The sequence below is a fragment of the Callorhinchus milii genome, unplaced genomic scaffold (genome assembly GCF_018977255.1).
Source record: "Callorhinchus milii isolate IMCB2004 unplaced genomic scaffold, IMCB_Cmil_1.0 Scaffold1, whole genome shotgun sequence".
NCBI classification, from domain to species: Eukaryota; Metazoa; Chordata; class Chondrichthyes; order Chimaeriformes; family Callorhinchidae; genus Callorhinchus; species Callorhinchus milii.
In genome coordinates this window covers 1,194,196-1,221,859 of record NW_024704742.1, presented here as the reverse complement: position 1 = coordinate 1,221,859, position 27,664 = coordinate 1,194,196, and the positions used below count along the sequence as shown (strand labels likewise).

General features: G+C 49.4%; 1 protein-coding gene across 3 annotated transcripts in view; it reads right to left on the bottom strand.

Moving 5' to 3' along the window:
- The window catches only part of LOC103184500 (probable E3 ubiquitin-protein ligase HERC3), a 29,976-nt gene extending 12,249 nt beyond the window's left edge, over positions 1 to 17,727 (bottom strand). The window contains exons 1-12 of one of the 3 annotated variants that reach the window (XM_007902532.2): positions 17,361 to 17,727; positions 14,286 to 14,445; positions 12,765 to 12,841; positions 11,377 to 11,598; positions 10,181 to 10,272; positions 8,472 to 8,602; positions 6,905 to 7,065; positions 6,042 to 6,118; positions 5,122 to 5,234; positions 2,780 to 2,839; positions 1,272 to 1,383; positions 448 to 637 (exon numbers count right to left, since the gene is read on the bottom strand). In XM_007902532.2, coding sequence (XP_007900723.2) covers positions 448 to 637; positions 1,272 to 1,383; positions 2,780 to 2,839; positions 5,122 to 5,234; positions 6,042 to 6,118; positions 6,905 to 7,065; positions 8,472 to 8,602; positions 10,181 to 10,272; positions 11,377 to 11,598; positions 12,765 to 12,841; positions 14,286 to 14,445; positions 17,361 to 17,604 — 1,639 coding nt within the window. In that variant the 5' untranslated portion in view covers positions 17,605 to 17,727. Of the gene's footprint in view, positions 1 to 447; positions 638 to 1,271; positions 1,384 to 2,779; positions 2,840 to 3,475; positions 3,533 to 5,121; positions 5,235 to 6,041; positions 6,119 to 6,904; positions 7,066 to 8,471; positions 8,603 to 10,180; positions 10,273 to 11,376; positions 11,599 to 12,764; positions 12,842 to 14,285; positions 14,446 to 17,360 lie in introns of those variants that run through there. The other 2 variants (XM_007902533.2, XM_042336596.1) reach the window with 2 other exon arrangements.
- Between the last annotated feature and the right edge of the window lie 9,937 nt (positions 17,728 to 27,664).

Below are 27,664 nucleotides of genomic sequence, written 5' to 3'. Positions count from 1 at the left end.
AGGAAAGAACGGTGGATAATGTGGGAAACTGTTGTCGGGTGGCTCCAGAGGTGGTGCCAATTCAGTCAACGTGCCAGTGCCTCACATAGATCAGGTCAGATCAGACCACCTTTTCCGGACTTGTATTGATTCAATGCACAACGCCCGGCCAGCCACCTTCAGACAAAACTCTCCGGACAGCAGCTACTGACTTAAATCTCTGCGATTTAGCGAGCGATATAACCTGCCAGCTGTCAATACGTTAACAAATAACAGAATCCCTCGAGTGATTTCAAGGCAGTCTAACCTTGGGTGTTAAATGACTTGTATTCTGGTGCTGAAGTCTTTGTACCGGTATTTTTTTTAAAAAAAAACATGAAGTTGTTCCCATTTGTCGCAATACTGGCTTGTAATTGACGTTTACGAGGCCGCAATGTCAGACCACCTTCTCGCGCGCTCAGTACCTACCTAACACTTTGCTCGGATTCGCGTCCAAGCGCAGAACAGCCGCGGCGAACGGCAGAGTTAAGGTCAAGTAATTCTTTGGGTCTTGAAAGAGCGGAAACACCGGCAGAATTAAAAATGCTCTCATGGCCTCAAAATCAGGCGGCGAAGTCGGCAACTGAGCGATCAGACGGTTCTCCAAAGTCACAGTAGCCTGAAAAAAACAGAAGGAAAAAAAAAGTCTCTTCACTCATCTTCATCGGCTGCGGCAGTAGAGAAGTGCAGAAATATTTGCCAAACGTTGCTTGTGAAACGCGACTAACCTCTACGGGGACAAATTTTGGTGACGTTGAGGTACATTTGACCGTCAAGTACATTTTTTCAATTTATTGATCAAAACTAAACATGAGGGAATAGCACGTTCTAGATTGCTGCCTAAAAAAAACTTTTAATTGCTTCTTTAACACTAAAAACTGGGTGGACCAACAGAGGAGTGTGGGGGGGGGGGTGTAGCGGAGTGGGGGGGTGGGGTGGGGGGCGCGTGTATGAGGCAGGGAGGTGCATGTGTGTAACGGATTTCGTGGAAGGATTGCAGCAGCACTTTTCTATTGACCCAGCCCATGATCCATACACACACACACCCCCACCAGTTTGAAAGGTGCTACGTAACTGCAGCAAGTTATTGATTACTGTACCAAATTCATTGAGAACTCATGCGGACGTGCACCTCGTCAGCATTAGGTCAGTTCCAAGTCCCCGAGATTTGAAGGAGAGTCTCCTCTGCCTTGATGTCGTTTCTCCCCTCTCCCCGATTCTAACGGAGGAGTGCAGAATAGTTTTCGAATTACCTGCTGCAGTAACTTGGAGTACTCAGTCTTTGCCATCTTGTCAAAAAACAATCGAGCGGCGATAAGGTCAACACCGGAGCTCCACGGGCCAGTTTTAAAATGTTCGTCGTTTCTGATGAAAATAAATAAAGGGAGACTTTTACTTTTTTTTTAAAAAAACACAAAAAAAAAACAGCGTAAAGCACATTTCATCACTCTTTCATGACATGCTTTTAAAAAAACTTCTCTGCATTTGAAACTTGTTTCAGCGCCTTGGGACGTCCGCCCGACGTGAAAGGCGCTCTACACGTTTAATTTTGTTGTTGTTGTTTATTTCTAAGGCGTATAATAATAATAATAATCTTTGCATTTGACATAGCGCCTTATCACATCTTCGAGATGTCTGAAGGCCCTTCACAGAGTACACTGTTAAGTGAATTGACTGCATATCTTGTGGACGAAACGTGGCAGCCAATTTATATATTTATATAGTACTGATATACTTTTATATTATACTTGGATTGCTGCAAGTCCATGAAATAGGTAAGCTACAAATTAGAAGCAATACCCCTATAACTCCAGCAACCCCCACCCGTAGCTTCTACTACAGCCAGAAAAAAATTCTGTTCTCTCTTCTTTACTCATGGCTCGAGATCAGATTTCAGAATTTGTTTGCTTTCAAGGATATCCACTATTCGTTTACAATGACGTAAAAATTGACACAGCGGCCAATATTATAGAATTCCATTTAAAATAAAACATATTCCAAGGGGAAGCCGGTAATGACCCGGGAACCCCTGATGGTCTCGCTCATAGGGCCAGCTTCCTTTGGCCCCTGGTTTCCAGCATGAATAGCCACCGATACCAGCTCCCATGTGCTTCACAAACTAAATAATAATATAATAATCCTTGCATTTGCTTTTCTATACGTATTCGTATCAAATGACGTTTTTTTTTGCACACAGCACTTATAGAAAGTGAATAAAAAGTGCACCGTGCAGAGAAAGCCAAGTCAGTGGCACTTCCCCGGGCGCAATTGGCTGCCGCCTCGTTTCACCCACAAAATATACAGTACAGATTCACTGTACAGTATATTCTGTGAGGAGCTCTGAGACGTCTCAAAGACATAAAGTGCTATATCAAATGCAAGGATTATTACAACTCTGATCCCTCCAGAGCAGCAAATGTTTTTCCTGTTACAATATTAGGTTGTTACTCAATTACATTCAGGGTCCAGGGATCGGGCAGGGCAATGGGACTGAGAGTGCAATGTGTTCTGAGAGCAGTGCAAACTCGATGGGCCAAATGGCCTCCTTCTGCACTGCCTTGTGAACCACTTAGAACATCTGATGTGGTTATGAGGCAAGGCGCTGTGTATATATATATATATGTATTGATTTAGCCAGAATCCCTGCAGTTAACGTGTCCACAATGCAAATTGATCTTAAGGTTCCACAATTTCTAAACACCCAAAGCTCTTAACATCTGTATAACTTAAAAAGTGATTGCGGTTCCACACACACACTTACTGGTGATCAAGAAAACTTCCATTGAAGCAGGCGACGGAAGAGAAGATCATGTTCAATTCACTGTAAACAGAGGAGAGAGAGAGAGAAAAAAAATGGAACAATATAACTGATTCAAAATAAAATCAACACAGGTTGAATTCTACTCACTAGTCATCTGCCAGTTGGCTCGCTATCTACCATCGGTGATCGACAGGTGAGCAACCCGCTTGAGCTAACTTCACGTGTTCCATCCCAAACCGGCAGGCAATTCAAACAGAGCTCAAATTCACATCACAAAGTAAAGTTGTCTTAATTTTGTTTCGTTTTTTTTTAAAAAAAAAGCTCCGGGGAAAAAAAAAAACCCCACAGGAGAAACGCATTTTAATTCAAGTCGTGGCAGACCCTTTTCATCGTGAATCGCTCTGGCTCGAAGGGTATTCCGATGTGCTTGCCCTAATTAACGTTCCCTAATACTTGTGCCATGGAACACCGAAATGCTAGATGGAAAAAAAAAGACAGAAGGTCCACACAGTTCACCTGCCACCACCCTGCCAGTCGCTTGCACGTGTCATGTCCTGAACTACTCATCTAGTGAATCCTGAACAACTGGTATGATTTTACCAGCATATTCTGTGAGTAAGTTAATTAACGTTCACGATAATATCTACAATATATTAGGACGGTCTGAGGCACAAGCACTGTTCCTGCTACGAAATCCTCTCTGAACCAGCATCAGGCAACCGCGAAGGACGATACAGTCAAATCATTTTCTCCCTATCAACGCAACAGAAATCAGATCAACGTAACCGATAAAAATGAGTGTCTGACGTTAATAATTACCGACCCCTTTAGAAACAGCCAGTGCACAAATTAAATAGAGCGCAGCCTCTGGACGATACATAACTTAACAACAACTTGCGTTCGTATAGTGCCCTTCACGACGGACGGCGTCTCGGAGCGCTTAGTTAGCAACGTGCATTTCAGTGAGGTAGGGTACGATAGTGCATTTGCACCCAACCAGCCTCTAGGAAGTGAGCTGGCTGGTTCCTGCGCTGACAGTAAAATATGTCAGCCTCGACATGTTTTACGAATCCCAACTACTGAGTTACAGCAAGGGCTCTGTACATTTCGTCGCTGCCAGGAAAGTTGCAGCACCTTTCAATTACGTTCTCATCCTCTACGCTCCACAAGAGGCCGCCTGGGAAACCACTTTCGGGCAGCAATTGAATCATTTTTAAGACCGTAAGCCCAAATGGCGCGGCTCAAACCGTTTCGTAACTAAAGCTGGAATTCAGATTTAGATGGCAACCTTGAAATAACTCAGTCATTCAGCCGTTCAGTTCATTTTCTTGGCTCCTCCTAACCCACCCATTGCCCTGGAGGAGCAGACTGGCAAGTAACAGCCTTCACGTCTCTGCCCAAACCGGTTATTAGGAGGTACAGAGCCCCACCTCTGAGGTCACCCTCCTTCCCTGATGTCACCACAGGTGGGTGCTGAACAGCAGATCTCAACACGTGAAGGATTACGGGATGTGCCCTACCACTCAGTCACGCAGATTCAGAGTTTCCTGTGGTGCTCGGATACATTCGCAGAAATATGGCTAATGACTGAAACAGGTTAGCAGGAAGGACGGGTGAGGCCAGGCCAGGCCAGGCCAGGGTGATTAGATTCATTTAAGAAACAGCTTGATACTGTGATGGGAGGATGGCAGGGTAGCTGCTCTGGAAGGATGAGATCAAATGGCCTAACACCATAACTCAAAGCACAAACTAGGCGTGACGTCCCTGACATGTGGACGAGAAGCTGATTAGCAGAAAGCACCATTAAAGAGTCACACTTCAGTGGCATTAACAGGAACCTCTACAGCAACATGGCTTCTCCTGTGAAGCCCATTTCCAAAATAAGCCCAGTTCCCAATCGCTAAAAATCTGACAAAGTTTTTTAAAAAATATATATATACTGTATAGTAAATTAAAATGTAATGTACCTAAACCTTTGAGGTGCAGTTTTTTTTTCAGGGAAACAAAAAATACTACAAGGACTGGTGGGTGGGTCGGGGGCACACACCGTGTTCAGCAATCAATGCGAGATAGATCCAATGTTCTATTTTGCCCAATCTGCGGTGGAAAATCTTCAGCCCAACTCGAGGTTAATATTGACAGGAGAAGCCAAGAGTGCCCAACACGTAGACCTGGCAGTGATATCTGAAAAGCTGACCTCAGGGGTACAATATAAGTCACCCGGTGTCCTCTCGGAATACTTTACTGAGGGGAGTATTATAGAACAAGTTATAACTAAAATGAAATTAAAATTAACTCCAGTTTATACATCTGTCAATGGATCGAAGAGATAATAAACCTACTCAAGTACGTTGTTTCCTTCGAGGTGCAACGTCCACTTGACGCTGTTATTGTTAATTGTTCTGACACATCCTGAAGGATCCACGCTCCGAAAGTCATCCGGCACTTCTGAATTCTTCAATGCAATAAAAAAAAAGTATAAAGGCACGGCAATCTCAAGCCTCAAGAGTGAAAGGAGGAGGCATTAGCTCACTACGCTTGCTTCCTCGAACCCCACCGCTGACCTGCAAAAACTGAGACTTAATATTTGGGGAAATCAAATAGCTAAACATTTAATTCAAAGTTAATTGCTTTTAGAATGAGAGAGCAAAAGACAAACAGATATAGATTGGGATATATATCATATTTGCAACAGTGCCCTTAATTCACTCGGAACTTTTGAAATTAATTGATTTGGTCCATTGGTATAAGATGGTAGTTGCATTTTTTTTGTGAGAGGGAGGTGTCAGCCCCGGCGTGCAACACATGCGGAAAGCCATGCTTAAGAGTCTCCAAACCAGACAGAGCTCCATGTATGCCACCTGCATATGAAAAGTTCCCTGTGGCTGGAAAGAAAAGTGCACTCTCTCCCCGAGGACATATCCTGGTTACCTAATTCCGGACAGTATTAAATGCAGGTTGGCCAAAGTCCAGGTTTGGGAACCCCAGAGTGTGGGTATTGCTGGAGTTTAAACAGCTAAAACAGCATTGACAACACTGTCTGGTAAGATTTATGCTGCTTATTCAAGAAGGACCACCCTACCCATTAGGGCTTTGGCTTCGAGAGTTAACAGGATCTGAGTGAGAAGATTCCCTGCTCCCCACGGTGGCTGGAACGGTAGCCTTCAACAGATAAAAACTGAACTCTGTTCTAATTTTCATGCGCAGATATAGAAACATCTCTGAACCAGTCTTACTCTTAACTTTCTGAGTTACATCTCACCTTGTAGTGAAAGCAAAATGCGAAGTTCTGATCTCCTCCACTGCAGATATGTTTCAGCACACAATATTTTGATTGGTCTATCAACGAAATACAGCAGGTATTTAGTATTTAGGTATTTAGTGATGCTAAATGCACAAGCATGCAGCAATGTACTGAATGTAAATCTTAACCAAAAAATAAATGAATTGGTCGCTCAATCCACGGCTGTTTGTGGGGACGCTGCTGTGTGCAATTGCCTTTCGGGTTTTGCCCACAAAATATACAGTCAATTCACTTTACAGTATGTTCTGTGAAGCGCTTTGAGACGTCTCAAAGACATGATGAGGGGCTATATCAAATGCAAGGATTATTATTATTCATTCCATTGCCACACACGTTTTGTTTTGCAAACCTTTTCCAGTCTATTGTAACACATTGTAAGACAGGAACATTTCAATGTAATACATTTCACGTTGGTGCATCAGAAAGTTCTCTCCCCCCTCCCCCATTGGACATCTTGCCAACATGAAAAGTGCTTCATAAATGTAAATTTCTGTTGTGTTAAAATCATCGCAAAAGAAGACAACTGCTATAAATCCAGTTAAAATGAATAATTGCAAAATATAAACTTCCCGAGTAGGGGAAAGGAGGCTAGGTTGGGAAGAAATATATCAAGCAGGATTTATTCTCAGGTAAACTAGCATGGGCTTATGTGCACAATTTTTCCGAAATGCTGAACTGAATACGAATCCCGATATGAAGTACTGTCCACCGCACCTCATTGCTGAACAAGCAGAGGAATTGTAGTCAAACTGAGCACCGTTCTTGGGATTGACAGCAATATCGCCATTTAAAGCTAGCCGAACATCTCAGTTTAAACTTACCAGCGTTCAGAGGTAGCTTCTGTTTGCAAGGGACCCAGTTTCCAGGTATTTTGTATGGGACCTGAGCGTTGAATGTATGGCCAGTTCCCAGCTGCCCTCTGTTTCCACGTCCAAATGCATAGATTAGCCCAGAAGAAGGAACAAAAGCAAGTGTGTGTTGCCTGAGATGAGGAAAGGCAAATCAATATCACAAAACAACAGAGACATCTCATCGGAGCTGCACCCGCAAGAGAGTAAAGGTTTCTAATATAAGAAAGCATGCACCGTTTCACCCATCAGTCCAGCTCCTTGTATAGTCCACTACCTAAAACTACCCAATCATGGGTTTCACCTCAGCCGTGAACTCCTGGGGGAAAAGCTCGTCACCGAACTCAGTCAATTAAGCCTAAACTCCCCAAATCATCTTCCATCCCTGCACACGCAACATTCCTTTCTCCCAAGCGATACCCCGATGGAAGTCCTACACACTGAACAACCTTAAAATGTAACAGCAGGACAACGCCAGCAGATGGCACAAGGGGAATACCTTTAAACATAAAGCTGTCACTGACAGCTTGCCTCCAAAGGGCGAGTTCGTTATTCTTAACAACAATAATCCCCTTACATTTGAAGCAGCGCCTTATCACGTCTTCGAGATGTCTCAAAGCGCTTCACAGAGCATATTGTAAAATGAGTTGACTGTATATTTTGTGGGGCGAAACGCGGCAGCCGGTTGCGTACAATTGTCCCGCAAACAGTAGTGGGTTGAGTGGCCAAATTATTTATAATTTTTTGAAGGAATTGTTACCACCGGAAAAGCGATGCACCAATCGACTAACAACCAGGTTCCTGTTACTGATAGGTAAACGGAGGCGTTACGTGGAGTAAGCAAACGTGCCCAAGGTTTCACCCTACTGGGAACTGAACTCAGGTCCTCTCACTTGCGAGGCGAACGCTCTAACCACTGAGCTACAGGACTCCACATTCCTGTGAAAGCTCGCATGGAAATGATTCAAATTCCAATGCCCAGCAATCCTCCGCAGTGTGGAAAACTTCTGGTACTTTCCCTCAATTGCCTTTTCACATGAAATATGACAGGAATCACATCCACCGTAACGCTGCTCATGTGCAAACAAGAAAATTGACGGCAGATTTAATTTGGTGGGAGAGTTAAAATGATAGAAAACACAAAATTCAAGCGGCCACAATCTCCCCTCCCGCCATTCCCCCAGCCCAACTTACAGGAATCAAACCATCAGTGTAAGGAAGTACTCCTGGGTCAGCGAAACATTCAAAAGGTCGTTGCAAAAGGAAGGCAACATGGATGAATAACGCAGGATGAAAGGTTATACCGATACTCTACCTTTGAGGAAACACGGAGAAGGAATATACCAAAACAAAAAGCATCTACATGACACAACAAGCACGGGGGTCAAGGGCCCTATTCTATTATCATCATATCACTCCACTGCAGTACGATAAAATACAATCGTCCTGCAAGCTCCTGCAAACTCCACCCGAATAATGGCAACCACTCAAGCTGACTCGCCATATACACGACTTGCTATCAATATACACGCACACGTACCTGCCACAGCTTATCTGGGAGACTTCAGTGCCCATCAGCTCCTGCACTCTGCGTGGGTTGACTTCATTGTTCATGAAGTTGTGGCCCAGCTGCCCACAAAGACCAGACCCGAAAGTAAAAACGCCTCCGCTCTAAGGAAAGATGTTAAGACAGCATAATTCAGCTTAATGTTTCCTAGAAGAATCTCTGCTGGTAAAAATGGAGTAGCGGGGTGGTGGTGGTGGTGGTGGTAGCGGGGAAGCCATGAAGCAAAACAAAGTTAATAGAAGCGATAAGCATAGGAGTAGGACAACAGGATATCACATAGATAAGATTTGCCAAAGTCATGGAGATATTTGATGGCACAAAGGAATTTTAAGTTGATTGGTTGGGGACAGGGAGCCGGTAGAATCAAGCGAGATGGAGGTGGTTGGTTCATGGAATCCAGAGTGGGAGAAAATGAGGGTAGCAGAGTTCTGAATAATAATAATAATCCCTACATTTGATAGAATAGACTGTAAAGTGAATTGACTGTATATTTGTGGGTGAAACGCGGCAGCCGATGTAGAGGACAGAGTTTGTAGAGGATGCAGTTGGGGAGCAGGGGAACAGTCAAGGCTAGTGACTGGAAGAAAGTGGATTTGGTCAGAGCCCGGATGAAAGGCTTAAAGGAGACCTGAAGGTCAAGCTAAGCTCTACGATTCCACCCAAGCTCTAGGAGCTGGAGTAACAACAGGGGATATTGATATTGTCAGCGCCTAAGATAAGGAGACAGCTAAGTAGAAATGCCTCGGTCCATCAACATTTAGTTGGAGAAATTAAGGCTCAACCAGAGCTTGATGTCTTGCCCGGTAGACTACTATTAATGATAATATTTAATATTTGAAAGAAAACATTTGTTCTGACGTAATTTCCCCCAAAGCAATCAAAACATACCACTCTTACAGGAACAGCTCAATCTAGGGCTGTCTTTTTTTTTATATAAACAGAAAATATAAATCAGAACCAGTGCTGTAACTGATCCAATACTTCAATCTCGAAATGTAATGCTTGTACAGAAAAGTTAATCGTGTTCTGTTCACGTGAGCTAATAATAATAATAATCCTTTCATTTGATATAGCACCTTATCAGGTCTTCGAGCTGTCTCAAAGCGCTTCAAAGAAGAGACTTAAAGTGAACTGACTGTATATTTTGTGGACGAAATAAGGCAGCCAATTGTGCACAGCAGTGTCCCTCAAACAGTCGCGGATCAAGTGACCAATTTATTATTTTTTTTTGAAGGAATTATTGCTCCCGAAAAAGCGATCCGCCAATCGACTGACAACCGGGTTCCTACTTACTGCTGGGTAAAGAGAGGCGTGTGGAGTAAGGAAACTTGCCCGACATTTCACCCTGCCCGGGAATCGAACCCAGGTCTCCAGTTTGCGAGGCGAGCGCTCTAACCACTGAGCTGCACGACTCTACAATGAAGCCAGCTGGTGATCTTGGGAAGTATCAACATTTGTATCGTGCCTTTCACGTCGGGAGGGCATCCCACATGGATCATACTGACAGCTTAAAGAAAAATCGGACTCATGCCAACTTATCAACCAGCAACACTGTTGGCACTGGCATGTAAAACAAACCCCATATTTACAGTTCACACAACAAAGTTGCATGGAGGTGCCATTGACCTCTGCATCTTACCTCCTCCTCCCCCCAAAAAAACAACCGAATATTTTGCGGTTACCTTTGTCAGAGCAGCTGTGTGCTCTTCCCCGCAACTGATATGAACGATCTTTTGGCTCCTCAGGAACTTCACATGAAATGGAACATCTCGGTCTAGTAGGAAAACAAAACGATCATTTTCAAGAGGAGCAAGGTGTCATTTGCCGTGAGTTGTACCCACACCCCGCCATCTTCCTTTTCTCAACCATTACATGATCCTAGAATGGTTAAAAGATAAAACTGATTCGATTTACAGGACGCACGCGAACGTTATTTATTTGTGGTCAGCCAAGTGTCTGACACACGCGGAAACCCATCACCGTTGCTTAAGAGTATCCAAACCAAACTGAGATTTCCATGCAACCCACCTACACATGGAAATCCCAGAGATAGGTTATTGGAATGGAATGCGCCCTCTCGCTCTCTCTCTCTCCCTGGAGGGACACTTCCTGCTGACCTAATTCCAGAAAGTATTAGGAGTAGGGTTGGCAAGAGCCCAGGCTTGGGGACCCCAGAGTGTGGGTTTGGGCACTGCTGGAGTCTGACCAGCTAAAACCGCACAGCTTGTAATGGATGTACATTTTGAGCCCTGACATTAAACAAAAGCAATGCACAGCACTGGGAAACAGGTTACCCAAAGTAGCTGAAATCCGATACGATGGATCCTCAATTATTGCTTCCAATCTCCGGAAGTACGTTAACTTCTGAATAGTGCAGGAAATAATTCGGTAGACAAGCGAGTTGGTCGTAAAGTCAAACACAAGTTCAGGTTTCCCCTCGGTCTACAAACGTTAGCGTTGGGCAAAAACTTGTGACCTATCACACTGATCATTATCAGCGGTGGTAGGAAACTCTTTCGCGTGACTTCCCATTTTCAAACTACAGAATTCTCGGGCCAAGACGAGTGGATTCCCGCCAGACTTACAGAAGCTGTCTCGCGTCAATCCATGATGTGTGCCAAACGCAAAAGGCATTGGCTCAGGAAACCATATAATCTACGCACTCATTTGCTGAGCAGAGTGCATGGAATCATAATGGTATTGAGCGCGTGAGAATCTTCCCCCACCCAGCTCAACATTTCAAGAGCTTCTCTGACTGCACGGACGCATTCACAACTCACTGGAAACGACGGTCAGAAAATCAAACGGTGCTCGGGTTGCACGCTTAAAACTTATCGACACCAGTCTAGCCCCTTAGCATGCCGTTCAGTTCTGTTACCTTTCTCGTCACTCAGCCCCAGCTGTCCACAGTGGTTTCTTCCCCAGCTGAACACGGCCCCCGAAAGAGACAGAGCAAAGCTGTGGGCTCCTCCGGCCGTGATCTGCGCTAAAGGGATCCCGACTAAGGTCTTCAAACACTGGGGGTTGGACTGGGAGGATATGCCTTGGCCGAGCCCCAGCTGTCCGTGAGTGTTCTGCCCCCAAGCAAACAGTTGCCCATCTGAAAAAACAGGAATCAGATTTACCCCCCTTTGTGCTATCGAGAATCCCCACAGCAGCCCACCAAATGCAAATCCTAAAAACAGGGGTTTATACGTTCCAAAATCTTGCTTTCCTCAGCCACCCGAGTCTCGTCGGCAACACTGCGCTTGCTCCAAAACACTTTGCAACACAGCGCACAGGTACCAAGTGCATAGGAACCTTGAGGACCTCGAGCAGTTTAAACTGAATTTATTGGTGACGGAGCTGATTGTACGGACTCCTTTCCTTTGTACTGGTGTCTGACCCGCATCCTGAATTTTAGGGCGAAACAACCTTTGGTAAAAAACGGTCCTTTATTTAATCTGATAAATCGTTGGTAGTTTTTAAAACCTCTGACCAGAGCTATTGTTAGAGAATAAGTCATGATGAGTGATGAGAGATCTGTTAAATATACAAATGAAGAAATATGGGAAGTACAGATATATCCCGGTTGACAGCATACTGCCACAGTATAATACGGCCGAACAGAATGGGGGGTGGGGTGGGGGAGATAGAAAGAAAACAGGAGGATAATTAAATACAGGTATTCAACTTCACCAGTATCAGTAAGTCAGTTCAGTTGTTAGATCACTGCATCAAAATTCACATTCTGCTCCACATCCACACTCGCCTGAATTATAATCCCTACAGCAAACCCTAACCACATACCGCTTTTGGGAGTCAACACACTCAGGTATCGTCCGGATGCATTGTAAGAAGTGGGCAGAGCAACATAAGAGGGGTGTTGGCGAAAGTTTTCTATCACGAAGCAAGCCATTCACGCTGGGGATTATTATGTGCCAGGTGTAAACCGTATACAAACACACGTAGAGAGGAAATTACAGTTGCCTTAAGAACGTAAACACTGACAACCAATGGAAATGTATTAATTAGGTGATGAACAACCGGCCCTTTTCAGCAGTTGCTAATTACATCAGGGGGAGCGCCTGTAATTCCCTCCGTAAACAACGACAAATTACACGTAGGTAGCGCCTGTCACGTCGGGAGGGCATCCCAAGCGTTTCCACATGGTTCGCACGTGGTGCATAATTAGACCTCATTAGAAACTGAAATGCCACCGTGTGTGCGGTGAGAGTTTTACTGTGTCCATGGAGTAGAAGGAGAATGCTCCATTTGCTGCAGTACCTTTAGTTAGAGCCATGCAGTGCCAGCTTCCACAGGTGACTTGAGTAACCTCATGTCCACTCAATGACTTTACTAACCTGAAAGAAGAGAAAAAAAATACGTGGTCAAGGAAACGGAGGGACGAAGCGCAAGGAGGGAAAAAAATAAAAGAGAAAAAAAAACTTTGCAAACACCCAGCTCAACATACCCAGCTTCCAAACACAGCATTTGCTACGCATTTGGTCTTAGCTGGGGAATAAGGTGCCTGCTGCTGAACACGATGGGAGTGCGTTTCGTGTAGAGTGCCGGGAAGGGACTACGATTTAAATGGTGTTAAGAAAATAATCCGTACGGAAAATGTAAAGGACCTGGGGATCCGGATTGACAATAAATTGAAGCTATCGCTGCAGTGCTCGGTAGCAGGGAATAAGGCAAAAGCAGATGCTGGGCTGTATTAAAAAGGCAATATTGAGCTGAAATAGAGGGTTAATGCTGCTACTTTAAAAATCACTGGTGTCATCGCACTTGGAATACTGTCTGCTCGCCTCAATATATAAAAAGGATATTGCAGGGATTGAGAGGATACAGAGGAGGACAACCAACGTGATTGAGGGGATGGGAGGGACTGGACTAGGAGGAGCGATTAGGTAAACTGGGCGTGTTCACCCGGGGGAAGAGAAGGTTGAGGGACGATATGATTACGGTCTTTAAGATTCTGAAGGGAATAGATGCCTTATCAACCTCCCTCCGCTCAGCAGGCTCCGGCCTGCTCCACGCCCCCCGCCCGACCCGCCCCACCATCTGCAGGCCTTGTATTGTCTAATGTAGACCACGATAAGCTGAGTTATCTTGTGCTGAACAGTAGAACAAGCGGACACCGTCTGTGATTGAAGGTTGGGGGGGTAAATTCAGAACAAATCTGCCGAAGCACTACTTCGGTGAGCGAGTCGAAAACTTATGGAGCAGGCTCCCTAGGCAGACGGTGAAAGTAAAAAAATGTGTTTGTTTCTGGAACAAATTAGACAGATTTCCGCTAGAAAATAATATCTCAGGATACAGTATATAGTTTGGGACACAACATGTCAAGCGACTGCAGGCTGGTGGTGGAAGGCGAACTAGATGGATCTAGGTCTTCTTTCACCTAGTAACCTCTCATGTTCTTATGTTCCCACGTGGCTTTTAGCAGTCACCACCCCACGTGAAAGCCGCTATAACTAACGTAAGGTTCATCACGATTATTATTATCATTATTAATAAATACCTTTAAGGGTGCGCCTTTGGAGATCTTATATAGCGAAGACCCACAAGAATGCGACTAGATCTGTAAGAGTGCACCTGCAAAAACCTGCGTAAGCTTCCACTACCCATCCATCTTCTCCCCCCTGCTCCCCCCCCCCCCCGCACCCCCAAATAAATGAATCCAAAACATAGATAAACAAACAAAAAAATTCTAACGCTCGATTTGTTACCGTGACATTAAATCCAACACAAAGGGATTCTGAAACTCCTTTCCAGTTGAAGGCTGTGAAGCCCATTTAGTACCTTGGTTTTCTGACTGTTTCTTCCATGGAATCAATTCCCAGCTGTCCATCTTTTCCTGCTCCCCATGCAAAGACCTGGCCATGATCGTTGACAGCCAGAGTATGGGACTCGCCACAAGCCGTATGTTTAATGGTCTGTGCGTCCAGTGCTCTCACTTGTTCTAATGAGCGTGAAGAAAAAGACACGTGGACTGTCATGTATTAGCATTACGTCAAATTAAACCTCAAACACGCTTGGCTGAAAGAATGATTTTAAAACAGGGACAGAACCACATTAGGCCTGAAGTTAATTTGTGAACAGTGCCTGGAATTGCTTAACGATCAATACCCAGACTGATTGATTCACTGGTGCAATATATATAAAAAAATATTGCATTGGGGGTCAGCTTGGCTCAGTGGTAGCGCTCTCATCTCCGAGTCAAAAGGTTGTGGGTTCAAAGCCCACGTTGGGAGTTGAAATCACATAGTCCAAGCCAACGCTCCAACGCAGTGCTGGGATGAGCGCTGCGCTGACATTTTTGCTCAGATCGAAAAGAACGCAAAGCAGGTTCTGAAAGGGGACTTTCTCAAGTATTCCTGTCCGGCCAGCTAGCTGGAGATGTGACGTGAGTTTTGTGGACGGGCGTGGCAGTCTGCGTGGGCAGGAAAGTCCTGCAACCATCTTTCCAAATGACCTCAGTTTGGACCGCACTCCATCGGCGGAGCGAGCTACCAGTTTTATTAGGGGGAATTCTCAGCCGGGGGCGCCAGAAGGGACTCCCTTTGTGTGTAGTGCCATTGGGATGTTTGGCATTCACCTGGGCGGGCAGGAAGGGACGGGACCTTGGTTTGACATATTCTGCAAGAGGGAAGTTTAAGCAGTTTACCAATCAGCTATATCCTAAAATTACATTAGATTTGAGATCATACCATTCTACTTGTTTCAGAACAATATTTTAGGATGCCCTCCCTCCCTCCCTCCTACCCTGTACTGCAGTATAATATGCAGGTGTTAAGGGCAGTAGGATAGAGGGCTGTGAGTTCCTGGTAACCTTTCCAGGAAGTACTTCTTTACAGAAGATAATTAAACAGCTGGAAAGGTTACCAGGAAGGAAAGCAGAGCTCAGGTCTCTGGACTCAATTAAGCAACAACTCGATGAAAGGCAATAGGGTATTCTGGAAAGTTGAGATCCAATGGGGCTAAAGAACCTTCTTGATTGTATTCCGTCAGCAAAGCAAAAAAAAATCAGACCAGTTTTAAAACGGACATAATCCTCGTGACCAGCAGGTTTATCATAATTTCAATCAATAGAACCAAGCTTAGTATTTCACTGCAATCCATTACTGCTGTTTGTCTGAGGAGCAATCAATTCTGAAATCACAATACAAATGTGATGACTATTTTTAAACCAAAACACTGCGGTAATCCGGCACTATCGCTCGGTCTGCACGGATGCTGAAAGTGAAAGTCACCGAGTCATTGCACTCGAGGATCAAAGGGTTATATTTTCATTCTGCAAACACCTTCGTTTAAGGGCAGACTCATTTCCCCAGGTGACACGTAACGCACAAAGTGCAAGTACAATATGTCATCTTCAACCAAACCACAGCTTGAATTCTCAAGACAGGGAAGGGGATTGAGTGCAGATTATAACAGTGTCTGTCCTCAACTATCTTTAGACTCTGGCACGGAGACTTTACTTCTGCTTACTTGAGTTGCATTGACCTATAAGTGCTTTACCTTGAGACACCTTAAGCTGACACCTTAGTAATATCTTGGGCTACATACTTTACAGTCGGATCCAACCAAGTAACTCAAGCACCCACGTCACAAGCGCATGAGAACAGGTTTAACTGCTGGTTAAAATCTCAGGGTTCACATTCCATTGAGCATTACAGACACACACACACAGATCTGCGTCGATTATAATGGGAAATCCCATTAGCGACTGAAAGTGCTGAAGCTGCCGGGCGTAAAACCCAACAGAATCTTTACCCAGTCAGTCAGTTTGACCCGTTTTGTTCGTTGCAATTGCGACGGGAGAGGACAAGTAAAAAAGAAAATTGGTTCTTTTTTAAAAATAAATAAATCCTGAATTGCATTTTTCCGTTAAAAAAAAAACCCAGCTGAGATGGAAGTGACCGACCGGGGTGAAACCCGGTCTGGAAAACAGAGAAAAGCTCACCGCATCGAACCCAGCCACTTCCTTTCGCTTGGCGAGCACTGGCCTGCTTCGTGTTCCCCGCCCGACCATCAGCCTATCTGCCCACACGCTCTCCAACTCGCTCCCACCCTCACTCCGCTGTCTCAAGACCTCTCTTCCCCTCCCGACCCACTTCAGGTTGATGGTCTGTGGCTCGCCAGCATCTTGACTTCAGATTCCCGATGAAGAAGGGGAAGTGTCATACTCCCGGCCAGACATTGATGGGAATTTTGACGGCCAGGTTTACCTTTTAGGTGATCATCGTATACAGTTTTTATAATCACATTTCTCATCTCCGGCACATTTCCTGATATCATTATCATCGATAGCAGGAAATCAATGATAAGGATATGCACCTCTGTCTGCTGGCAAAGTCTCAGCTCCAGGACGCGTTCAGTAATTTTCAACCCTATGTATCAGGAAAAAAAACATTCCTGGTTTGGTCGCGGAGCTGTTCTGTCTTTCGCACACATTTCCATCACAGAGCAACATTCCAGATTTAAGAAGATATAGTGTTTTTCACACTGGGAGGAAGACCCAATAATAGCTTTGCACCAGAACTGGGGGGTGGGAGCTGAAGTGGGTACAGAACCATTATTATTATTATTATTATTATTACAGAAGGGTTTCTCGGTTTCCAGCAATGTGCCTCGAGTGCCTCCACGTAAACCAGAAACAACGATCTGCCTGATGATCTGGACCAGACAAAGATCTCAGGACCATCGTAACTGCTGCGAGTCTTTCTTATCTTCAGAGTTTAACGAGGCCGGTTCTAAACAGACACATTACAGGGTCCGCACGTCCCCAGCACTTTCACACCCTGAAGAACAGCGTGGACGAAAAAATGTCAGCAGATACAAAACGGCTGAGCAGAGGTCTAGATGATCATTTACCTGGCCTGTATCCTTCCTTTTCGTGACCCAGCTGTCCCCAGTTGTTTGAGCCGCACGTATAGACGCTTCCGTCTTGCAAAACGAATGCCGTGTGATATCTTCCGCAGGCCACCTCCTGCACGCTTTTACTGCTGAAGAATTCACACGTCCTCGGCTGAACAATTATGTTCTCAACCACATCGCCCAGACCGAGCTGTCCCAAATTGGTATATCCCCAACACAACAACTCTACTCTGGCACCCATGGTTGGCGATCTTATCTGAAAATAGAGAGCAAAAGTTACTGAGCGTTCGATCTGATCCAGACAGAAACAAGACTGCGAAGGGAGAGGCGCGTTTAGTCGGTGAAACCAATGTCGTCTACTCTATACAACACTGACTTGCAGACAGACAGCGCCTATCATGAAAAAAAAGACACCTCAATAGAATTGATTAGAAGTTAAGCGAATGTTGTTCAGATAGGTAAAGTGTGAGGGGTAATCTGTACGAGCAACAGCCCGCAACCAATGAGAGGAGCAGCCAATCCATTTAAATTTGGAGGTAAATTTGAATGAGAAGCGGAGTATACCCCAGGTTGACTGGGAGAAAGACTCAACTTCCCTTTGAAACATCAACGTCCCCCTTCATGACCAGGTAGGCAGAGCCAAAGGTTAAATAGCAGAATCAAAAGAACGGCACCACCACCTGGAAATAACTAATAGTATATAATAACAAAGGTTCATCATTATTGCTCCGTAGGCAAGTGAGGCAAATAATGTGCACCAGCAACACTCCACCAGCGATGAGTGAAATTAAAATTGCGGCAATGTCATTTGTACCTGTTGGTTAAAAAGCAAAGCGCAAAGCCCCCATCGTTGATAGTTTGCTCATGAGCTCAAATGTTAACGATTGTTAACCCCACAACCTGCTGCTTTGTCTGAGAATCCCGGTCAGTAAAACTACCCCCCAAAGAGCTGCATTCCTTTTACTTTCTGCGGTTTAACCTCTCCCCTCGCCTGAACTCGTACGGTTACGCATCGCTGGGGGTAGGTGCAGACAGACTGAAACGAACGAACACGCCATCGGCTCTATAGGAGTGTCCCCTCTGCCACAGCAAAGGAGGGAAGGGGGAATTTTGTCCGCAGAGTAAAGGCGATCAGGGTTAAATAACCTGTGATGTGAGAATGATGAATATTCTGCAGTTCTGCTCTATCAATCATCGAGTGTTCATGGATCATCTATGCACTGCTTTCCCCCCCCCACCCAAGAGATAGCGAGTGGAGCAGTTCTACGATAAGAGGCCCTTTCCTTTTCTACACTTTCTTATTTTCTTAACCGCCTTCTTCATACTGTGATACTTTAGTACTCGGCAACCGGCACAGAGAGGCCATTATTTTTATTGAATAAACAAAAGACTTTTGTTACTGACTCGGTACTTTTGAGTTAGCGTCGACAAATCCCGCCTGAAAGCTGCTTTTTTTTTAAAAAAAAAAACCAGGAACGGCACAGAATAATGCTGTGCGTAGCGTCTCAATCGCTCTGAGACACTGCACTGCGTGGAGGGCGCTGGGCAAGTGCAAGTTGTTGTTGTAATCAATAATCCGGGAGAAGGACATACACTACGACCGCTAATATATTGGTATAAGAAAAGAACAATTAGAAACAAATTAAATAACAGGTAGGATATACCGATATGTGCGTTAATTATACTAATAATATTGTCTCCCACAAGGAGACAAGAAACTGCTTAAGAAGGGAATTTAGTAATTGGTCTAATTATCATTTTATGAGGCCATGACAGATCTTTCAATCCCATTTCTCCAACTTTTGTAACCCCCACTATAATAATCCTTGCATCTGGAATAGCGCCTTATCAAGTCGTTGAGACACCTCGAAGCACTTCACAAAAGATACATCGACGGCATATTTTTTTGAGCGAAACGCAGCAGCAAACGGCGCACAGCGCTGTGCCGCAAACAGTCGTGGATCGAGTAACCAAATTCTTCTTTTTTTTAAAAAAAAAGGGATTATTACCCCCGGAAAGCGACGCTACCATCGACTAACGCCCAGGTTCCTACCGACTGCTCGGTGAACAGAGGCGCGTGGAGGACGGGAACTCGCCCAAGGTTTCACCCTGCCCGGGAATCGCACCCAGGTCCTTTCGCTCGCGAGGCGGGCGCTCTTAACCGAAAGGCTGCAGAACCTTTCCGTATCCAGCCGTCGTCTTTTCCAGCAAAGGGGACTCGCAGAGTCGATTCCGTCTCGAGCAGGAGTTACCCGAGCGGTGCGCGTCACAGTCTGACAACCCCCGCGCCCTCCCCGCTCCCTCGGTTTAAAGCGGGGGTCCGAACTCCTCCAAGAACAGAGAAGGCTTCGTCCCGTTCCCGACTGAAATATTCGGTTCCGATTGGCGGTGTTCGCGGAGTTCCACGAACACAGAAACCCTGGGCCCTGCGACCGGAGATCTGTCGACTCCCAAACGTCGTAATCGCCACAGTATTCGCTTGCTTCGCTGCTCACGTACCTGCGGGAAAGTCTTTACCCTCACGCGCCATCACACTCGTGCACGGCTTGTAGCGCTCGGCAAGAAAACCGCGCGGACGGGGCTAATCGCTCGAGCTTACGAATGAGGTTCAGTCCCCCCCCCCACCCCCCGGCTACGTTTAAGCGGCAAATATTAACCGTAACGAGTCCTTAACGTACAAATTTCAATGACTTTCGACCTTCACTCAATAGTTTTGTGGCTTATCCGCCGTGCGTTCAGTCCTTCCTCTCTTTTTTTTACACACACACACGCGCGCGCGCGCTCGGAGATTGCTCAACTGGAAGCTTTAAAAGGTCTTTCGAAACGTTCACGTCCTGATGATAAGGGCAATACCATCGCCGAAACACAGCAGATATGACGCTTGGCGTGTGAACACACCTTTTTAAGACTGGCCATATGTTATCGGTTTCCTCTCTCTCTCTCTCTCTCTCTTTCTCTCTCGCGCAATGCCATTATTTCTCTCTCTCTCTCTCTCTCTCTCTCGGTCTCTCTCGACGACATTACTTTTCAACTCGAAAAGGCGTGGGCTGCAATGACGAGCCACACTGGTATGTCAGCCTCGAGCACAGCTTCAAGCCGAAGGTAATATCAAACCCCAACAGCTCGGTTCGCCTAATTTCTGTTTTAATAACAACGCCGAGTTTGCAAGTTACAACGCGGCGGTCGTTTTGCTCTGCGACTCACTCACTGCAAAGCCATTCTTGCCGGGGCCTGCGCACGGATAAAAGAAAGCCGCGCGGCAGATGGCGGGGTCTACGAGTGAATCTATCTGAAGAACGAATGTCAAACGAAAGCTAAAGCTTCGGGCGTGTTGAGACCTCCGGCAAGTTTCCTCGCTCCGCTGCGCCTCGGTTTGCCGAGCAGGAAGTGCCAACCCCGGCGGTCGTTAGTTCGATTGGCAGAGCGCTCTCCGGGGATAACAATCTCTCCCCTAAAAAAAAAAAAGTAATAGTTTGGTGACTCAATCCACGACTGTTCGTGGGAGACGCCGCTGCGCGCAATTGGCTGCCCACAAAATACACAGTCAATCCGCTTTACGGTATATTCCGTGAAGCGCTTCGAACGTGTCAACGCAGCTCTGTCAAACGCAGGGATTATTATTATTATTATTATTAGACATTGGAAAATCTCCAACAGCAGCTTCCAGATCCGCGGGGCAGGTCTGCACAAGCCAGAAATGCACCTCCTTAGCCCGCAGTCCTCATCCCACGCTCCGAAACGTTTCCGTAAAACCTGCCTTGTGCGCATTTCCAGATCATTTACAGTCACCGTCGACAGTCTCAACTTTCGGGGAAGAAAGCAAAAGAATAGATCACGAATTGAGAGTGAAACTACGTGCCTCTAAACTGCTCCCATTAAGGGCTGACGTCAGTCGGGCCGAGGGATGATCTCCCGATAGAGGTTCAATCTTAAAATCGAAAGGGAATTGATTTATCGCGACCGAACACCTCCAACGTCTTCAAATTACTTTGCCAAGTTCCTTCAAATGCACTCGTACACCTCTTAGGTTAGTCTTAAATAATGGATGGAGTCCCGGGATGTTTAGTTCTCCCAACAAGTCCCGCGAACACACACACAACAGAACGGGCCATTTTCTCAACGGAGAAGCAGGAAATGATCGCACGTCACACACAGCCATATTGAGGCTTGAAAAGCCCAAATGAGGTCTCGACGTTGGGGTCAATCATTCAGCTTCGAGAAGGGAATCGTGTGCGAGACTTAAAAGTGAATAAGTTTGGAAGAGAGTACAAACGTCTGTGCGTGCGCGTGTGTCCGCGTGTGTGTGCGCGTGTGTCGAGACCGAGCAGAGGGAGCGGACAGGCTGACCTGGGGCCGGAGAGGTAGTGGGGGGGCGGCGGGTGGGGGGGGTGGGGGGGGAGCAGGACTCTGGAGGGCTCTGAAGGTGAGACCGAGCGTTTAGTTATCTCTGATTCCCCGAGGGACGGGGGGGGCCAAAGGAGCCGGGCCAGAGCGGGCGCGATGGGCTCGCGGAGCCCGGTGCGGGAGAGGGCACGCGCTGCAGAGTGCTGACGAGCCCGCGGCTCGCGGAGGGAGGAGTTGGGAAAGTCCAGGGAGCGGGCAGTTGGCGAGGCCGAGCGCCGGAAGCGTGGACCGGGGGGGGGTTCCAGTGGCGGAGACGGCTCGCGGTGAGGAGGCGCCTGACGGGAGCCCGGGCAGGAGAGCCAATGTCTCGCCAAACCTTGAGCCGGAGGACGACAAGAGCCGCACAAACCGCATCCGACACCCAGCGCCGGATCGACAACTCTGCACTCTGTCCCGTCGCCAGCACGGACATCGCGTAACCGTAACCGCCACACGCACCCCCCACCCCACCCCACCCCACCCCACCCACCCCCAAACCACCGCCGCCGCCACCACCACCACGAACACAACTCTAACCCCCGCACCCCGGTGGAACAGTAACAACCCTTTGCGTTCGATACGCAGCCGCTCACGCGCTTAAAATTCGCACCGTGGAGACGTCTGAAGGCGCTTCACAGGAGAGATGGGCAGAAACACGGCAACCGGTTCGCGCACTTCAACGTCCCACAAACGCGCGCCCATGGAGCGAGCAATCAATTGTAAAACAATTACATATATATGTACATATACATATATAATATATAGACACACACATTTTATACTTTGCTCCAATTAATGAGCCGGTTACGCCGCATTTCGCCCACAAAATACAGTCACTCCGCTTCACAGTGAATCGTGCGGAGCACTTTGAGACGTCTTGACGACATGATCAAGGCACCGTATCAAACGCCCGGACTAATATTTATTATTATTATTATTATTATTATTATTATTATCATCATCATTCCCCTCCCACCGGCTGGGGCAGTGCGGTGGGAGTAAGTGCCGTATCCAATGCCAGAAATAATATATATTGTATATTATTCTTATATTATTTATTGATCGTTATTATTGTTATTGTTGTTTGTAGTAGTATTCCCCGATCGTCACCCTTTCTGATCCCGACCCCCAGCAGCTCCCGCGCACATCCTCCACTGTCCAACACTTTGGGACGTCCTCACAACGTGAAAGGTGATATATAAACGCAATGTGTTATATATATATATATACACATACACATATACACACACATACACACACACACATATACACACACATACACACACACACATATACACACACATACACACACACACATATACACACACATACACACACACACATATACACACACATACACACACACACACACACACACACACATATACACACACATACACACACACACACACATATACACACACATACACACACACACACACACACACAGACACATACACACACACATACACACACACACACACATATACACACACATACACACACACATACACACACACACACACATATACACACACATACACACACACACACACATATACACACACATACACACACACACACACATATACACACACATACACACACACACACACATATACACACACATACACACACACACATATACACACACAGACACATACACACACATACACACACACACACACACACACAGACACATACACACACATATACACACACACATATACACATATACACATATACACATATACAGTGTATTGGTGTTGAGGCTCCGGACAGTTACGGGAACAGACGAGTTACCTGAACACAGGAGCGATGACAATGAAAACCCCTCCTCTGTGTGAGGGTCTGTGAGGGTCTGTGTGTGTGTGTGTGTGAGGGTCTGTGTGAGGGTGTGTGTGAGGGTCTGTGTGTGGTGTGTGTGTGTGGGTCTGTGTGAGGGTGTGTGTGAGGGTCTGTGTGAGGGTGTGTGAGGGTGTGTGTGAGGGTGTGTGTGAGGGTCTGTGTGAGGGGTGGGGGCTGTGCTGTGTTCGGGGCCTCTCAGACGGGCGGCGGGACCCGCACTCCAGGGCCCACCGCGGCTCCGGGGCCTCCGCTCTCACTGCGTCACCGCCCGCCCCGCCCCGCCCGCCAATCAGCGCCAGCCCCGCCCCCCGCCCCGCCCGCCAATCACCGCCCGCCCCGCCCCACCCCGCCCCCGCCCCGCCCGCCAATCAACGCCAGCCCCGCCCCCCGCCAGTCAGCCACGGCCCTGGGGGGCGTGGCCTGAGCTGTCAGTCACAGCCCTGGGGGGAGGGCGTGGCCTGAGCTGTCAGTCACAGCCCTGGGGGGAGGCGTGGCCTGAGCTGTCAGTCACAGCCCTGGGGGGGCGTGGCCTGAGCTGTCAGTCACAGCCCTGGGGGGTAGGGCGCGGCCTGAGCTGTCAGTCACAGCCCTGGGGGGGGCGTGGCCTGAGCTGTCAGTCACAGCCCTGGGGGGAGGGCGTGGCCTGAGCTGTCAGTCACAGCCCTTGTGGGGCGTGGCCTGAGCTGTCAGTCACAGCCCTGGGGGGAGGGCGTGGCCTGAGCTGTCAGTCAAAGCCCTAGTGGGAGGGCGTGGCCTGAGCTGTCAGTCACAGCCCTGGGGGGAGGGCGTGGCCTGAGCTGTCAGTCACAGCCCTGGGGGAGGGCGTGGCCTGAGCTGTCAGTCAAAGCCCTAGTGGGAGGGCGTGGCCTAAGCTGTCAGTCACAGCCCTGGGGCGAGGGCGTGGCCTGAGCTGTCAGTCAAAGCCCTAGTGGGAGGGCGTGGCCTGAGCTGTCAGTCACAGCCCTGGGGGGAGGGCGTGGCCTGAGCTGTCAGTCACAGCCCTGGGAGGCGTGGCCTGAGCTGCCAGTCACAGCCCTGGGAGGGCGTGGCCTGAGCTGTCAGTCACAGCCCTGGGGGGAGGGCGTGGCCTGAGCTGTCAGTCACAGCCCTGGGGGAGGGCGTGGCCTGAGCTGTCAGTCACAGCCCTGGGGGGAGGGCGTGGCTTGAGCTGTCAGTCACAGCCCTGGGGGGGCGTGGCTTGAGCTGTCAGTCACAGCCCTGGGGGGCGTGGCCTGAGCTGCCAGTCACAGCCCTGGGAGGGCGTGGCCTGAGCTGTCAGTCACAGCCCTGGGGGGAGGGCGTGGCCTGAGCTGTCAGTCACAGCCCTTGTGGGGCGTGGCCTGAGCTGTCAGTCACAGCCCTTGTGGGGCGTGGCCTGAGCTGTCAGTCACAGCCCTGGGGGGAGGGCGTGGCCTGAGCTGTCAGTCAAAGCCCTAGTGGGAGGGCGTGGCCTGAGCTGTCAGTCACAGCCCTGGGGGGAGGGCGTGGCCTGAGCTGTCAGTCACAGCCCTGGGGGAGGGCGTGGCCTGAGCTGTCAGTCAAAGCCCTAGTGGGAGGGCGTGGCCTAAGCTGTCAGTCACAGCCCTGGGGCGAGGGCGTGGCCTGAGCTGTCAGTCAAAGCCCTAGTGGGAGGGCGTGGCCTGAGCTGTCAGTCACAGCCCTGGGGGGAGGGCGTGGCCTGAGCTGTCAGTCACAGCCCTGGGAGGCGTGGCCTGAGCTGCCAGTCACAGCCCTGGGAGGGCGTGGCCTGAGCTGTCAGTCACAGCCCTGGGGGAGGGCGTGGCCTGAGCTGTCAGTCACAGCCCTGGGGGGGCGTGGCTTGAGCTGTCAATCACAGTCCTGGGCGGAGGGCGTGGCCTGAGCTGTCAGTCACAGCCCTGGGGGGCGTGGCCTGAGCTGTCAGTCACAGCCCTGGTGGGAGGGCGTGGCCTTAGCTGTCAGTCACAGCCCTGGGGGGCGTGGCCTGAGCTGCCAGTCACAGCCCTGGGAGGGCGTGGCCTGAGCTGTCAGTCACAGCCCTGGGGGGAGGGCGTGGCCTGAGCTGTCAGTCACAGCCCTTGTGGGGCGTGGCCTGAGCTGTCAGTCACAGCCCTTGTGGGGCGTGGCCTGAGCTGTCAGTCACAGCCCTGGGGGGAGGGCGTGGCCTGAGCTGTCAGTCACAGCCCTGGGGGCGTGGCCTGAGCTGCCAGTCACAGCCCTGGGAGGGCGTGGCCTGAGCTGTCAGTCACAGCCCTGGGGGGAGGGCGTGTCCTGAGCTGTCAGTCACAGCCCTGGGGGGGCGTGGCTTGAGCTGTCAATCACAGTTCTGGGCGGAGGGCGTGGCCTGAGCTGTCAGTCACAGCCCTGGGGGGCGTGGCCTGAGCTGTCAGTCACAGCCCTGTGGGGGGAGGGCGTGGTCTGAGCTGTCAGTCACAGCCCTGGGGGGGCGTGGCCTGAGCTGTCAGTCATAGCACTGGGGGGGCGTGGCCTGAGCTGTCAGTCAAAGCCCTGGGGGGAGGGCGTGGCCTGAGCTGTCAGTCAAAGCCCTAGTGGGAGGGCGTGGCCTAAGCTGTCAGTCACAGCCCTGCGGGGAGGGCGTGGCCTGAGCTGTCAGTCACAGCCCTGGGGGAGGGCGTGGCCTGAGCTGTCAGTCACAGCCCTGGGGGGAGGGCGTGGCCTGAGCTGTCAGTCACAGCCCTGTGAGGGCGTGGCCTGAGCTGTCAGTCACAGCCCTGGGTGGAGGGCGTGGCCTGAGCTGTCAGTCACAGCCATGGGGGGCGTGGCTTGAGCTGTCAATCACAGTCCTGGGCGGAGGGCGTGGCCTGAGCTGTCAGTCACAGCCCTGGGAGGGGCGTTGCCTGACCTGTCAGTCACAGCCCTGGGGGGAGGGCGTGGTCTGAGCTGTCAGTCACAACCCTGGGGGGCGTGGCTTGAGCTGTCAATCACAGTCCTGGGCGGAGGGCGTGGCCTGAGCTGTCAATCACAGCCCTGGGGGAGGGCGTGGCCTGAGGTGTCAGTCACAGCCCTGGGGGGGCGTGGCCTGAGCTGCCAGTCACAGCCCTGGGAGGGCGTGGCCTGAGCTGTCAGTCACAGCACTGGGGGAGGGCGTGGCCTGAGCTGTCAGTCACAGCCCTGGGGGAGGGCGTGGCCTGAGCTGTCAGTCACAGCCCTGTGGGGGCGTGGCTGAGCTGTCAGTCACAGCCCTGGGGGAGGGCGTGGCCTGAGCTGTCAGTCACAGCCCTGGGGGGCGTGGCCTGAGCTGCCAGTCACAGCCCTGGGAGGGCGTGGCCTGAGCTGTCAGTCACAGCACTGGGGTGAGGGCGTGGCCTGAGCTGTCAGTCACAGCCCTGGGGGGAGGGGCGTTGCCTGACCTGTCAGTCACAGCCCTGAGGGGAGGGCGTGGCCTGAGCTGTCAGTCACAGCCCTGGGGGGCGTGACTTGAGCTGTCAATCACAGCCCTGGGGGAGGGCGTGGCCTGAGGTGTCAGTCACAGCCCTGGGGGGCGTGGCCTGAGCTGCCAGTCACAGCCCTGGGAGGGCGTGGCCTGAGCTGTCAGTCACAGCCCTGGGGAGGGCGTGGCCTGAGCTGTCAGTCACAGCCCTGGGGGAGGGCGTGGCCTGAGCTGTCAATCACAGCCCTGGGGGAGGGCGTGGCCTGAGGTGTCAGTCACAGCCCTGGGGGGGCGTGGCCTGAGCTGCCAGTCACAGCCCTGGGAGGGCGTGGCCTGAGCTGTCAGTCACAGCACTGGGGGAGGGCGTGGCCTGAGCTGTCAGTCACAGCCCTGGGGGGTAAGGCGTGGCCTGAGCTGTCAGTCACAGCCCTGGGGGGGCGTGGCTTGAGCTGTCAATCACAGTCCTGGGCGGAGGGCGTGGCCTGAGCTGTCAGTCACAGCCCTGGGAGGGGCGTTGCCTGACCTGTCAGTCACAGCCCTGGGGGGAGGGCGTGGCCTGAGCTGTCAGTCACAGCCCTGGGGGCGTGGCCTGAGCTGTCAGTCACAGCCCTGGGGGCGTGGCCTGAGCTGTCAGTCACAACCCTGGGGGGCGTGGCCTGAGCTGTCAGTCACAGCCCTGGGGGGCGTGTCCTGAGCTGTC